The 13606-nt window shown below is 38.6% G+C and overlaps 1 protein-coding gene across 2 annotated transcripts in view; it reads right to left on the bottom strand.

The window, feature by feature from the left end:
• Positions 1 to 5018: 5018 nt before the first annotated feature.
• LOC308388138 (uncharacterized protein) overlaps positions 5019 to 13606 on the bottom strand; it is a 47121-nt gene continuing 38533 nt past the window's right edge. For both annotated transcript variants that reach the window (XR_013970061.1, XM_080868665.1), the window contains exons 3-4: positions 12825 to 12882; positions 5019 to 8829 (exon numbers count right to left, since the gene is read on the bottom strand). Coding sequence is in view for 1 of the 2 variants with exons in the window: in XM_080868665.1 (XP_080724791.1) it covers positions 8808 to 8829; positions 12825 to 12882 (80 nt within the window). In the remaining variant the exon portion in view is untranslated. The remainder of the gene's footprint in view (positions 8830 to 12824; positions 12883 to 13606) is intronic.

Here is a 13606-nt window from a genome sequence, read left to right as displayed (position 1 = left end):
GGAGACTCATGTCCAGGTATCCCTCATGGATTTGGAAACACAGACAACACAGGATATTCCAAAAGAACTTCCGGACTCACTGGTAAGGAAGAGCATTCATTACAAGTCTGTATTATTGGTCCAACTCATGCAAGAACTTGTCTCTTGAATTCAGTAAGTGCATTTGCTTGGACCAGTTGTACACAACTGCTACAAATTCTACCTGATTACATCTAAAAAATTGAGTTCTATGTTTCATATCAAGATCACTTTGAATGGAGACACTGATGGTGGTTGTATTCCTAAGTGCGCCCACTCAAAGTGACCTTGAATGTGAGTTTACAGCAATTAGACACTTTGAAGCAAACTTTAGATAACACGGTTCAATTACACAACATCTCAAGTAGAGACCCCTCAAATGAAAACACTTGTGGTTTTCCTTTTTTCTTTGTGCTCCTATTTGGGGAAGTCTTTATTTTGAATAGTTCAGGGAATCGTTGATTTATGTGTTAATAAGATCCCTCTGATTGAAACCGCACAAATCCTTCCAACAGCTACTGGAGACAAAAGAGGAAACCAAAATACAAATGGACGCTACTACAGTCGTTAGCCAACCATTGGTTTCATGACTTAATGTCATTGACTTAAATGTGGATGGAGCAAGAGGAGTCTTGAGTTCATATAAAAGGAGACTCATGTCCAGGTAACCCTCATGGATTTGGAAACACAGACAACACAGGATATTCCAAAAGAACTTCCGGACTCACTGGTAAGGAAGAGCATTCATTACAAGTCTGTATTGTTGGTCCAACTCATGCAAGAACTTGTCTCTTGAATTCAGTAAGTGCTTGGACCAGTTGTACACAACAACTGCTACAAATTCTACCTGACCCTTCATGTTATGTCTATCAAATTGAGTTCTATGTTTCATATCAAGATCACTTTGAATGGAGACACTGACGGTGGTTGTTTTCCTAAGTGCACCCACTCAAAGTGACCTTGCATACGAGTTTACAACAATTAGACACGTTGAAGGACACTTTAGATTAAATGTTTCACTTAAAGATCTCAAATAGACACACTCATCGACTGCTACAAATTCTACCTGACCCTCCATGTTATGTCTATCAAATTGAGTTCTATGTTTCATATCAAGATCACTTTGAATGGAGACACTGATGGTGGTTGTATTCCCAAGTGCACCCACTCAAAGTGACCTTGCATACAAGTTTACAGCAATTAGACACTTTGAAGCAAACTTTAGATTATATGTTTCACTTAAAGAAGATCTCAAATATAGACTCATCGACTGCTATAAATTCTACGTCACCCTCCATGTTAGGTCTATCAAATTGAGTTCTATGGTTCATATCAAGATCACTTTGAATGGAGACACTGATAGTGGTTGTTTTCCTAAGTGCACCCACTCAAAGTGACCTTACATGTGAGTTTACAGCAATTAGACACTTTGAAGCAAACTTTAGATAACACGGTTCACTTACAGAAAATCTCAAGTAGAGACCCCTCAAATGAAAAAAGTTGTGGTTTTCCTCTTTACTTAGTGCTCCTATTTTGGGAATTCTTTCTTTTGAATAGTTCAGGGAATCATTAATTTAGGTGTTAATAAGATTCATCTGATTGAAACCGCACAAATCCTTCCAACAGCTACTGGAGACAAAAGATGACAACAAAATACAGTGGGGTGCTACGACAGTCGTTAGCCAACCATTAGTCTCATGATTGAATCTCGTTGATTTAAATGTGGGTGGGACTGCAAGAGGAGTCTTGAGTTCATATAAAAGGAGACTCATGTCCAGGTAACCCTCATGGATTTGGAAACACAGACAACACAGGATTTTCCAAAAGAACTTCCGGACTCACTGGTAAGGAAGAGCATTCATTACAAGTCTGTATTATTGGTCCAACTCATGCAAGAACTTGTCTCTTGAATTCAGTAAGTGCATCTGCTTGGACCAGTTGTACACAACAACTGCTACAAATTCTACCTGATTGCATCTAAAAAAGTGAGTTCTATGTTTCATATCAAGATCACTTTGAATGGAGACACTGATGGTGGTTGTTTTCCTAAGTGCACCCACTCAAAGTGACCTTACATGTGAGTTTACAGCAATTAGACACTTTGAAGCAAACTTTAGATAACACGGTTCACTTACAGAAAATCTCAAGTAGAGACCCTTCAAATGGAAACACTTGTGGTTTTCCTCTTTACTTAGTGCTCCTATTTGGGGAATTCTTTCTTTTGAATAGTTCAGGGAATCATTGATTTATGTGTTAATAAGATCCCTCTTATTGAAACCTCACAAATCCTTCAACAGCTACTGGAGACAAAAGAGCAAACCAAAATACAATGGGCTGCTACGACAGTCGTTAGCCAACCATTCATTTCATGACTGAATGTCATTGACTTAAATGTGGGTGGGACTGCAAGAGGAGTCTTGAGTTCATATAAAAGGAGACTCATGTTCAAGCATCTCATGGATTTGGAAACACAGACAATACAGAATATTCCAAAAGAACTTCCGGACTCACTGGTAAGGAAGAGCATTCATTACAAGTCTGTATTATTGGTCCAACTCATGCAAGAACTTGTCTCTTGAATTCAGTAAGTGCATCTGCTTGGACCAGTTGTACACAACAACTGCTACAAATTCTACCTGACCCTCCATGTTACGTCTATCAAATTGAGTTCTATGTTTCATATCAAGATCACTTTGAATGGAGACATGGTGGTGGTTGTATTCCTAAGCAGTGTTGGTGAGTAACTGAATACATGTACCGCCTTTACATATTTAAAATACAAAATATGATTAATTGTATTCTATTACTAGGGCAGCACGGTGGCACGATGGTTAGCACTGTTGCCGCACAGGAAGAAGTTCCTGAGTTCAATTCCACCATCAGGTCGGGGTCTTTCTGTGTGGAGTTTGCATGTACTCCCCGTGTTTGCGTGGGTTTCCTCCGGGTACTCCGGCTTCCTCCCACCGTCCAAAAACATGCAGCTTATGGGGATAGGTTAATTGGATAATCCAAATTGCCACTAGGTGTGAATGTGAGTGTGAATGGTTGTCTGTCCCTGTGTGTTGGCCCTGCGACAGACTGGCGACCTGTCCAGGGTGTACCCCGCCTCTTGCCCTATGCCAGCTGGGATAGGCTCCAGCGCCCCCCCGTGACCCTGAAAAGGACAAGCGGAAGCAAATGGATGGATGTATTCCGTTAGAGTTACCGTTTAAAAAGGTGGTATTCAGAATACAGTTACTTTTCTAAAATAAAGGGATTACACAGAAAGTCTTTTCCTGTTTCATACTTTAGGCTATGCCCTGTCTAATTTTTGGTAATCCCACGCTGGTGGAAACCCAAACAAAACACACATTAAGAGGCTCTAATGCCTGAGTCTCAATCTCGCATCTCATAATGACGTGAAGAAATATTTTTTATGATTTAATATGAAGGCAATAGGCAGAGTGTTACATGCCCATGAGGCTACACCCTAAAGAATGTAGCCTCATGTAGTCTGTGCTGCAGGGAAAAAGCATGGTAATATATTAAGTAATCCAAAGTATTCAGAATACGTTACTCTCATTGAGTAATGTAACGGGAATACGTTACAAAATACATTTGGGGCATGTATTCTGTAATCTGCAGTAGAATACATTTTAAAATTAACCTTCCCAACACTGTTCCTAAGTGCACCCATTCAAAGTTACCTTGCATACGAGTTTACAGCAATTAGACACTTTGAAGCAAACACTAGTTAACATGGTTCACTTAAAGAACATTTCAAGTAGAGACCCCTCAAACGGAAACACTTGGAGGGATTTTCCCCACGGGGACCAATAAAGTACACTTTCTTCTTCTTCTTTTCCTTTTTCCTTAATTCTCCTATTTGGCGAATTCTTTATTTTGAATAGTTCAGGGAATCGTTGATTTATGTGTTAATAAGATGCCTCTGATTGAAACCACACAAATCCTTCAACAGCTACTGGAGACAAAAGATGACAACAAAATACAATGGTGGTTGTATTTCTTAGTGCACCCACTCAAAGTGACCTTGCATATGAGTTTATTCACGTTGAAGGGAACATTAGGTTATATTTTTCACTCAAAATGATTTGAAACTGAGACACTTTAAATGAAAACATTTGTGCTTCTCCTCTTTCTTTATTCTTTCTTTATCTTTGTTTTGGGAAATTCTTTATTTTGAATGGTTCATTGAATAGTTAATTTATGTGTTCAATATCTTTCAAATATTCAGAGAAGTCCAGTTGTCTTTCTTCAACGCTCCTGAGACCACCAAGAGGTAGATAACTGAGAATTTGATATGATATAATACATATCATACTTGACATGATACATATGCACTTTTCATTCCAAGCCAATAAGTAATTGGGAACCATTTTCACTGTCAGTCATTGAACTCAGTCTCTTCTCCTTGCATGCAAGAGCATGCACATGTACAAATACATGTACTGTATACTAATGTTCTAATTAAATGAGTAAATAAATAATGTCATACTGTACACACAGTGCAAGTTTTTAATGGGGTAGTAGTAAATTGTGCTCCTACAAAATTTGCTATATGTAGCATCTACTGAAACAAAGCAGCATGTTACTTTTGGACGCTTGGCTGGAAAAGGCTTTTCCTGCTCCAAGTTTGCATTTTGTCCTCAGAATGAATCAACGCAGTTGAGCTTACCACTCAGCGTCTGTAGCTTAGGAATGGCCTGTTCTAAATAGAATGAGATCTCATTTGTGGGTATTATTACTCAACCTTTACTCACCACCTGAAAAAGATGGTTGTCCATAAAATTGGCACTGATTACTCAACCATTAATCCAATAGTTGTTTACAACTCTATACTCTATACTTCAATTGGCTTTTAGTTGCTTCATCGTGTGTGTGTGTGTGTGTGTGTGTGTGTGTGTGTGTGTGTGTGTGTGTGTGTGTGTGTGTGTGTGTGTGTGTGTGTGAATCCACCAATTCTAACTCAACTGAGCCATTTTTACATAAAGTCACTTTATTAGCTTTTACATATGTCTCTGAATAGAATAAGTAGTTTTATAATACCAAGAAGTCAAAAATAATAACCTATATATTTATAAAACTAAGTAGATTTACTACTCTTGACTTTTTAAAAACAAACAAGGTCTTTGATAATATAGTAGTATTTTCTGCCTTGTTAACCTTTCAACAAATCTAGACACTCAGGGTGAAGAGGTTATACAGAAAAGAGTTTGGATAACTGTATGTGTGTAGATGTCTGTATGTCGATATTACTGTGAGTCATTAGGTATGCACCAAGTAAAATGTTTTCCACACATCTGAGCAGTAACAAGAAAACAGATAGTGAGAAGCAAACAGTAGAAAACAATGGTTCAGTTCTGCCCTAAAGTGAAATCAGAAGCATTTCTGGTACTCTGAAACCTTTGATTGTGTGCATTTTAGCTACCAATGGGCAAATTGAAAGTAGTGGTAAAAACTTCAAATAGTTTCAATTGCTTTCTATTTCATGTTGAGCAAAAACAGAGAGTTTATAAATAAAGTAAGGTATCATTGGGGGCGAGAGAGTCTGTACTTAAATCAGTACAGTCTGGAACATATGTGTTAAGTGCTAGGATCTACAAGATGCTACTATGAAATTGCTAACGGAACAGTGAACAGTTAAGAACAGTAAAGAATGGCTGCATTATTCTAAATTCTATAATCTGTTCTTTAGTGTGTCCTTCCAAAAAAGGACGTGTAATAAAATGGGGAAAGGGGACAAGGAGCAAGTGACATTGAAACCCCAACAACTTTAAAAATTGATATAATAAACAAAGCTTGGCTTTTATATTTACCAACCCATAGTAGTTAATCCCTTCACAATTTTGGGGGGGGAACTGATATCAGTATATCCTGTGGTTAACTGACATCTGAAAAGTCTAAAAGTCTTAAAATGTCTTTAAAGCTAAGAAAACATACCAGTTAAATTTTTAAGTTGACAAATTTTTCTAGTGTTTTAACTGAAAACAGTGTCTGATAGTAGTAATTTTCATGCCTGAGTTTCTTCCCATCCAATGAGAAAACGTTGCTCAAGCCTGTTATCCATAAAACCCAGAGGTGTGGAAAACGAAAAGCACACACAGCTACATATATGATTTGATGTTGACACAAGGTTTAGAGTACATGATGTTGTTGGTATATGAACACATCTTGACACAAAGCTGAATAAGGAGCAGAAACTAAACAAGAAAATATTTAAACATATATCCCCTCGATCCCTGACATCCTATTCTCACAGTAACCCTTTAAATAAATGTCTCATTATTAAGCAAGAACTTTATTTCACAAAAATTCAACAATACTTCCAAATATAGTAAGAGGAATCTGGAATTTGATGTGGATTTTTTTAATTAAAAATCTATTACAAGATGAATTTTGTAACAATTACTGTACTTGTATAACATTTTGCAGAGGTATAATTTTGTTTGCACCAGTGAATGACGTGAAAAAACAAGGGAAAGACAAAATTTAGGTTAACGTTTGTTGTAGGTCAGGATTAGGCTAGTAGTGGTTATGGTTGAAAGTGACCTATCATGCTAATCGCCAGCTCCATATTTTTTAAACAATTTTTTTGACAGTATAAAAGATGGATGTAGGTGCTGGGTCTGGAAGGTGAAGCCAGCATGCAAGTGCCTAAACCTGCATTTCTTTTTAATGTCCACCATAGAGCCAAACCTGTGGTTAAAAAAGACGTAGTCTCCTTCGAAAGTCTACAGCCCTCAGATTTTTAAAGGCTTTTCTGCTGTAAAGGCTTTTCCGCTCATTTTGGGGTCACACTAAAAATAAATAAAATAAGTAAATTTGGTAAATCTTAGTCATGCTGTGTTTTAGGGAAGAGAATTATTTGGGGTATGCTGAATGATTTATCCTGTTTTCCTTCTCTCTCCCCAACCAGTCGCGGCAGATGGCCCCGCCCCTCCCTGGGCCTGGTTCTGCCGGAGGTTTCTTCCTGTTCAAAGGGAGTTTTCCTTCCAACTGTCACAAAAGTCCTTGCTCATAGGGGGTCATTTGATTGTTGGGTTTTTCCCTGTAGGTATTATTGTAGGGTCTACCTTACAATATAAATTCTCTTGAGCACTTTTGTGATTTGGCGCTGTATAAATAAAATTGAATTGAATTGATATGGGGTTTCAAAATAAGACTTGTCTATCTTTTCAAATGTGGTTTCAGAATACTAAGATGGCAATCGCAAAACTCTTTACCTTGACGCTTCAAGATGGGACTTTAGAAACCAAGACCTACATCCATCTTTTATATTTGAAGATAAATGGTTTGTGTTTCCAGTTTGAGCTGCTTTTTTCACAGTTTCACTACAGATGAACAAGTAGTTGGTGAGTTTTTGCAGACAAGTCAGCAGCTTCCATGAAAACTATGGGTAATGGTTGCCACAAGGTCACTGGCCAGTCTCTAGGGCTAGCAACAATCAGCAACTTCCACAACCGCTCACCAACTGGTTAGGAAAACACGTCTTTTCCTATCGACCGGTGATTGCCAGCGGCTTCCAAACGTTCTCTGGGCGTGTGTGAATGGGGCCTTAAACCCTTTTAAAGATTGTATTCCTTTAGAGAAATGAGTTTGAATGGCACCTGTGGTGGCCAGAAGTAGAGAAAAAGTGAAAGTTAAAAAAAAAAATTCATTCTGAACACTGAGCTTTTGAGATATTTCTCCAAAAGTTGATTCTGTTCATCTGGACGTAGCGTTTTGTGGCAGAAACGTTTCGTCACTCATCCAAGTGACTTCTTCAGTCTCAGCTGACTGCAGGTTTCCCCAATCTTATAAACAGTACATTTGCATAATGACTGAAACCAGCCCACTGAAGGAACAATGGGCTGGGAGGTCAGCTCCTTAATCTTAATTATGCAAATTCTCATGACCATTGATCAACAACCTTTGTGACTGCCAATTGTCAAATTAGTTTCTTGTCTTACATCTTGAGAAATTCTGTAGTGAATAGAAATATAATTTCTGACAATTATGGCCAAAACTATCAAATTTATCCACAAAAAATGTTAACCTCCTAACATCCACCAGGTGAACCAAATAAGGAAAAGGTTATAATTAAGTTTAAGCCACATGCTAAATAAGCATAGTTTCATAAACTAGAAAATGTTGCTTTTCAAATCAGTTCTTTTACATGCATGTTGGTCTAACAGTTTTAAGATTTTCAATTGGTTACAATTCAATATAAAAAGTAGACATAAACCTAATACTAACGCAAACTTGTCACTGGTAATCTAACAGATGTTGAGAGGTTAAAGTAAACTTTGTGCTTCAATTCCAGATCCACAATTACTTTGTAAAAGTAGTTACCATTACCTAAAACTGCGTTTTCACACATTTTAATTTTCAAATGCTTACAGGTGTGACAGCGAAGAGACAGTTAGCAGGAACAACTACTCTTGATATATAACTTAATTTATCCATAAGGGCTCTGTCTTTCCAAAGAGGTAGGGCTTTATAATTGGCAACCGCAGATTCTCAGTTGTTTTGTTTTCTTCTGTTCCTTTTGGCAATGCAGGGACAAATCTTCGCCCATCTGAACAATGACATTTGTTTTTTCTGGTGGTCCTCAGTAAATGCATAGCAGCATCAGTAGCAGCAACCGCAGAAAAGGCAGAGAGAGTATTTATGTCTGCTTGTAGTCGCTGTTCACTGCGAAGTTTTGATTGGCCTGATCATTTATGCGACCGGTTATGTATCGATCCTCTTGCCCCTTCTGCTCTCTCTGGGGTGCATGTTGTCACAGCAGCATCTCATCAAGAGGCATGTCATGGTAAGGAAGCATCGAAGCTGAAAGACAGGAAAGAAACAAAAAACGTGCTGTCATTTGTGTGTGTGTGTGTGTGTGTGTGTGTGTGTGTGTGTGTGTGTGTGTGTGTGTGTGTGTGTGTGTGTGTGTGTGTGTGTGTGTAGCTTCTGGGTTCAGGATGCAGAAATCTGTCAACTCCAGGTAAAGATGAAGGTTGATTTATTCATCCATTAGGAACTTCTTCAACATTAAATATTAACCAAGTCCCATCACTCAGTTGATGCATTAAAGCAGGGATTACACAAGGGTGACCTCTCACACACACACAATTTGCCTTTTCCAACACTATCCTATACCATGCACATTCACCCAATGTGTGTGTGTGTGTGTGTGTGTGTGTGTGTGTGTGTGTGTGTGTGTATATATATATATATATATAGTGGGGCAAAAAAGTATTTAGTCAGCCACCGATTGTGCAAGTTCCCCCACTTAAAATGATGACAGAGTTCAGTAATTTGCACCAGAGGTACACTTCAACTGTGAGAGACAGAATGTGAAAAAAAATCCATGAATCCACATGGTAGGATTTGTAAAGAATTTATTCGTAAATCAGGGTGGAAAATAAGTATTTGGTCAATAACAAAAATACAACTCAATACTTTGTAACATAACCTTTGTTGGCAATAACAGAGGTCAAACGTTTACTATAGGTCTTTACCAGGTTTGCACACACAGTAGCTGGTATTTTGGCCCATTCCTCCATGCAGATCTTCTCGAGAGCAGTGATGTTTTGGGGCTGTCGCCGAGCAACACGGACTTTCAACTCCCGCCACAGATTTTCTATGGGGTTGAGGTCTGGAGACTGGCTAGGCCACTCCAGGACTTTCAAATGCTTCTTACGGAGCCACTCCTTTGTTGCCCGGGCGGTGTGTTTTAGATCATTGTCATGTTGGAAGACCCAGCCTCGTTTCATCTTCAAAGTTCTCACTGATGGAAGGAGGTTTTGGCTCAAAATCTCACGATACATGGCCCCATTCATTCTGTCCTTAACACGGATCAGTCGTCCTGTCCCCTTGGCAGAAAAACAGCCCCATAGCATGATGTTTCCACCCCCATGCTTCACAGTAGGTATGGTGTTCTTGGGATGCAACTCAGTATTCTTCTTCCTCCAAACACGACGAGTTGAGTTTATACCAAAAAGTTCTACTTTGGTTTCATCTGATCACATGACATTCTCCCAATCCTCTGCTGTATCATCCATGTGCTCTCTGGCAAACTTCAGACGGGCCTGGACATGCACTGGCTTCAGCAGCGGAACACGTCTGGCACTGCGGGATTTGATTCCCTGCCGTTGTAGTGTGTTACTGATGGTGACCTTTGTTACTTTGGTCCCAGCTCTCTGCAGGTCATTCACCAGGTCCCCCCGTGTGGTTCTGGGATCTTTGCTCACCATTCTCATGATCATTTTGACCCCACGGGATGAGATCTTGCGTGGAGCCCCAGATCGAGGTAGATTATCAGTGGTCTTGTATGTCTTCCATTTTCTGATGATTGCTCCCACAGTTGATTTTTTCACACCAAGCTGCTTGCCTATTGTAGATTCACTCTTCCCAGTCTGGTGCAGGTCTACAATACTTTTCCTGGTGTCCTTCGAAAGCTCTTTGGTCTTGGCCATGGCGGAGTTTGGAGTCTGACTGTTTGAGGCTGTGGACAGGTGTCTTTTATACAGATGATGAGTTCAAACAGGTGCCATTCATACAGGTAACGAGTGGGGGACAGAAAAGCTTCTTACAGAAGACGTTACAGGTCTGTGAGAGCCAGAGATTTTCCTTGTTTGAGGTGACCAAATACTTATTTTCCACCCTGATTTACGAATAAATTCTTTACAAATCCTACCATGTGGATTCATGGATTTTTTTTTCACATTCTGTCTCTCACAGTTGAAGTGTACCTCTGGTGCAAATTACTGACCTCTGTCATCATTTTAAGTGGGGGAACTTGCACAATCGGTGGCTGACTAAATACTTTTTTGCCCCACTGTATGTATGTATGTATGTATGTATGTATGTATATATATATATATATATATATATATATATATATATATATATATATATATATATATATATATATATATATATAAATAAAATGTTCTTCCTCCACCCCCCATTTTTTGCACATGTCGAGGAGCATGTCAGGCTACATTTCACTGTGTGTTATACTTGTATAACTATGCATGTGACAAATAAAGAACCTTGAACCTTGAACCTATCCATTGCCCAAGATGACTTCTTATGTCAGCACTTCAACTACCAAAGGTGTTACCTACTCCATGTTTTTCCAAATTTTCATAACCTGTAGATGATTTACATTCTCTGTTCTCTCTGAATTTATTGGGTTTTCACATATTACCGACTGAATAAATTAAAAAGCGTTGCCAAATTTGATCATTTCTGGATTTGATACTGGACTTTTTTTTCGTTTCATCTCAACTGAACTTCAGACTAATTCTGTCTTAATAGCAATGCTTTCCTGTGAAATCGTCTTGCTTGTTCTCACTCTTGTTATATTTGGTGTAACACTTGCATATCATTTCACTTAAGTAAAATAATATGTGTTAGGTTTTGTATTGTTGATTGTCATTTATGCTTAGAAATATTTAACCATATATGCTTAGAGGTGTATAATCAATTGTGTAGTGATAGGACTGTGATCTTTAGCAGGCTGCAAAGGCTTGGTGTGCATTCTAGAGTGGAATGCACACCCACATCCTAGGAGCATAAGAGAGGTCCTATCTTCTCTTTGTTGATATAGCAAACACACGTATATCTCTTTAAGTATAAGAGCCTTTTGTTCAGATGGACCCGCTAGACTCCTGGCACCAGCTTTGGGGAGTCTTCACAGGGTCACATCTTGACCTCACACAAATCACACACACACACACACACACACACACACACACAAAGGCAAGGTACTCTTTGTTTGTATGTAGACATCATATGTTAATGAACCTATGCATATTCATGTAACCTCAATAAAAGAGCAGTGTTACGGGAGAACGGACGAGAGCAACTGGGGTCAAGCGAAGGAACGGCGTTTGTCCGGTTCTCTCCCGTGCACGAGAAACATGAAGAACTTTGCCTACTTCGTGTCTTGCTTGCGGTGTAATTATATTGCCTTCAACGTTCCAGCGAATAGGTTCAAGCTACAAACCTATCAATATGTTCTTATCAAATATAAATATTATCCTGGTATGTGTAAGTCATCATTTGTGATGACTTATTTCTACCCTTATTCCAACCCTAGGCTATTAGAATTATATCAGTAGTTTTATTTATTTTTATTTATTTATTTTTAATTTTTATTTATTTAAGAATTATTTATCCAAGCACAATCAAAGGACAAGAAAATCAGTCATTCACTCAGCCTGAGAGCAGGGGAAGGTGGAGCTAATTTGACTGTAAATGTTAACTGCCTCCATCAACTCGTAAACTGAGCTAAACTTTTTTTTCTTTAATCGTTTGATTTTATCCTTTGTTAGTTAATTACTAAACACCTGTTTACCAAATGTATATGTTCGGATTATATTTTATGTTACATTTTAAATGACAAAGTAAGGGAAGCAATGTTTACGTCAAGTCTGGTGTTGCCTTGCAAATGATCTGATAAATGATTATCAGAAATTGAACAGTGGTATTGGCACTGTAGTATTGAGAGAACTGTGCTGATCTGTGTTCCAACACACTGGAACTGGAAAACATCAGACTGGTACATAGTTACTCACAAACCTGTTCATTTGATATAATGACAGTTAAGATAACTGAAATAAATAAATAAAGATCACAAAACTTTTTCCGCATTAAGGTCACTTGTGATAAAGTCTTAGCACTCAAAAGTATTTTGCACACCGGACTTTTATGTTAAAAACAGCTCCACCACATAGTGATTTAACCATATCTTCTAAATATAAAATAATATAAAATAATATAAAAAGTTCAGATATAATATATAAAAGATAAGAATTCTGGGGACTCACCTGTCCCAAAGTTTAACACTCCTACATGAGTTGGTGCAGCAGCCAGCAGATATCAGAGCTGTAAAAATAAACCAGCAGAAATCATCAGAAACTGGATACTCTTAGTTAAGATTAGTAATTGTTGTACACACATGCACACACAGTGAAAAAATGTATCTTCCCACACTGAATTGCCTCAATGATGAGTGTTTTCCCTTGATGTCAATCCTCCTTCGTTCTCTTTTCAATTTTGAATACATACAAGTAAGAGTCACGCTATGCTTCCACAGTCAGCAATAAATTACTCAGTGATATAATGACTGCAAAAACTGGTTCTCACCCCTGTCTTGAGTTGTGACTAATTGTGTTTCTGTTACTCAAATACGTGCCAGTCAGTCAGGAACAGAGCCAGCCATGCCAAATATTGTCACTGTCTACCACACACATAATTACACTGAGGAGGAGGAAAAAGGAAAAACTATTAACCAAATCACTCGTGAATCTTATGTTGTTGTCATAGAGGGAAGTTGTCCGAGACAAAGAAGTCAGCTCTGTCTGAAGAGGTTAAAAGAAGACTTCCTAGACCTCAAACAAAACATAGCGCTCATTGATATATAAATGCCAGGGAATTTTCATTTACATTAGTTACTTGTAGCTTTAGTTACATACAAGGAAGGTTGCCGGTTTGAGCCCCGGCTCCGACAGTCTTGGTCGTTGTGTCCTTGGGCAAGACACTTCACCCGTTGCCTACTGGTGGTGGTCAGAGAGCTCGGTGGCGCCAGTGTCCGGCAGCCTCGCCTCTG

This window comes from Rhamphochromis sp. 'chilingali', assembly GCF_963969265.1.
Source record: "Rhamphochromis sp. 'chilingali' genome assembly, chromosome: 20".
Taxonomy (NCBI): Eukaryota; Metazoa; Chordata; class Actinopteri; order Cichliformes; family Cichlidae; genus Rhamphochromis; species Rhamphochromis sp. 'chilingali'.
This window is presented reverse-complemented; position numbering and strand designations above follow the sequence as displayed.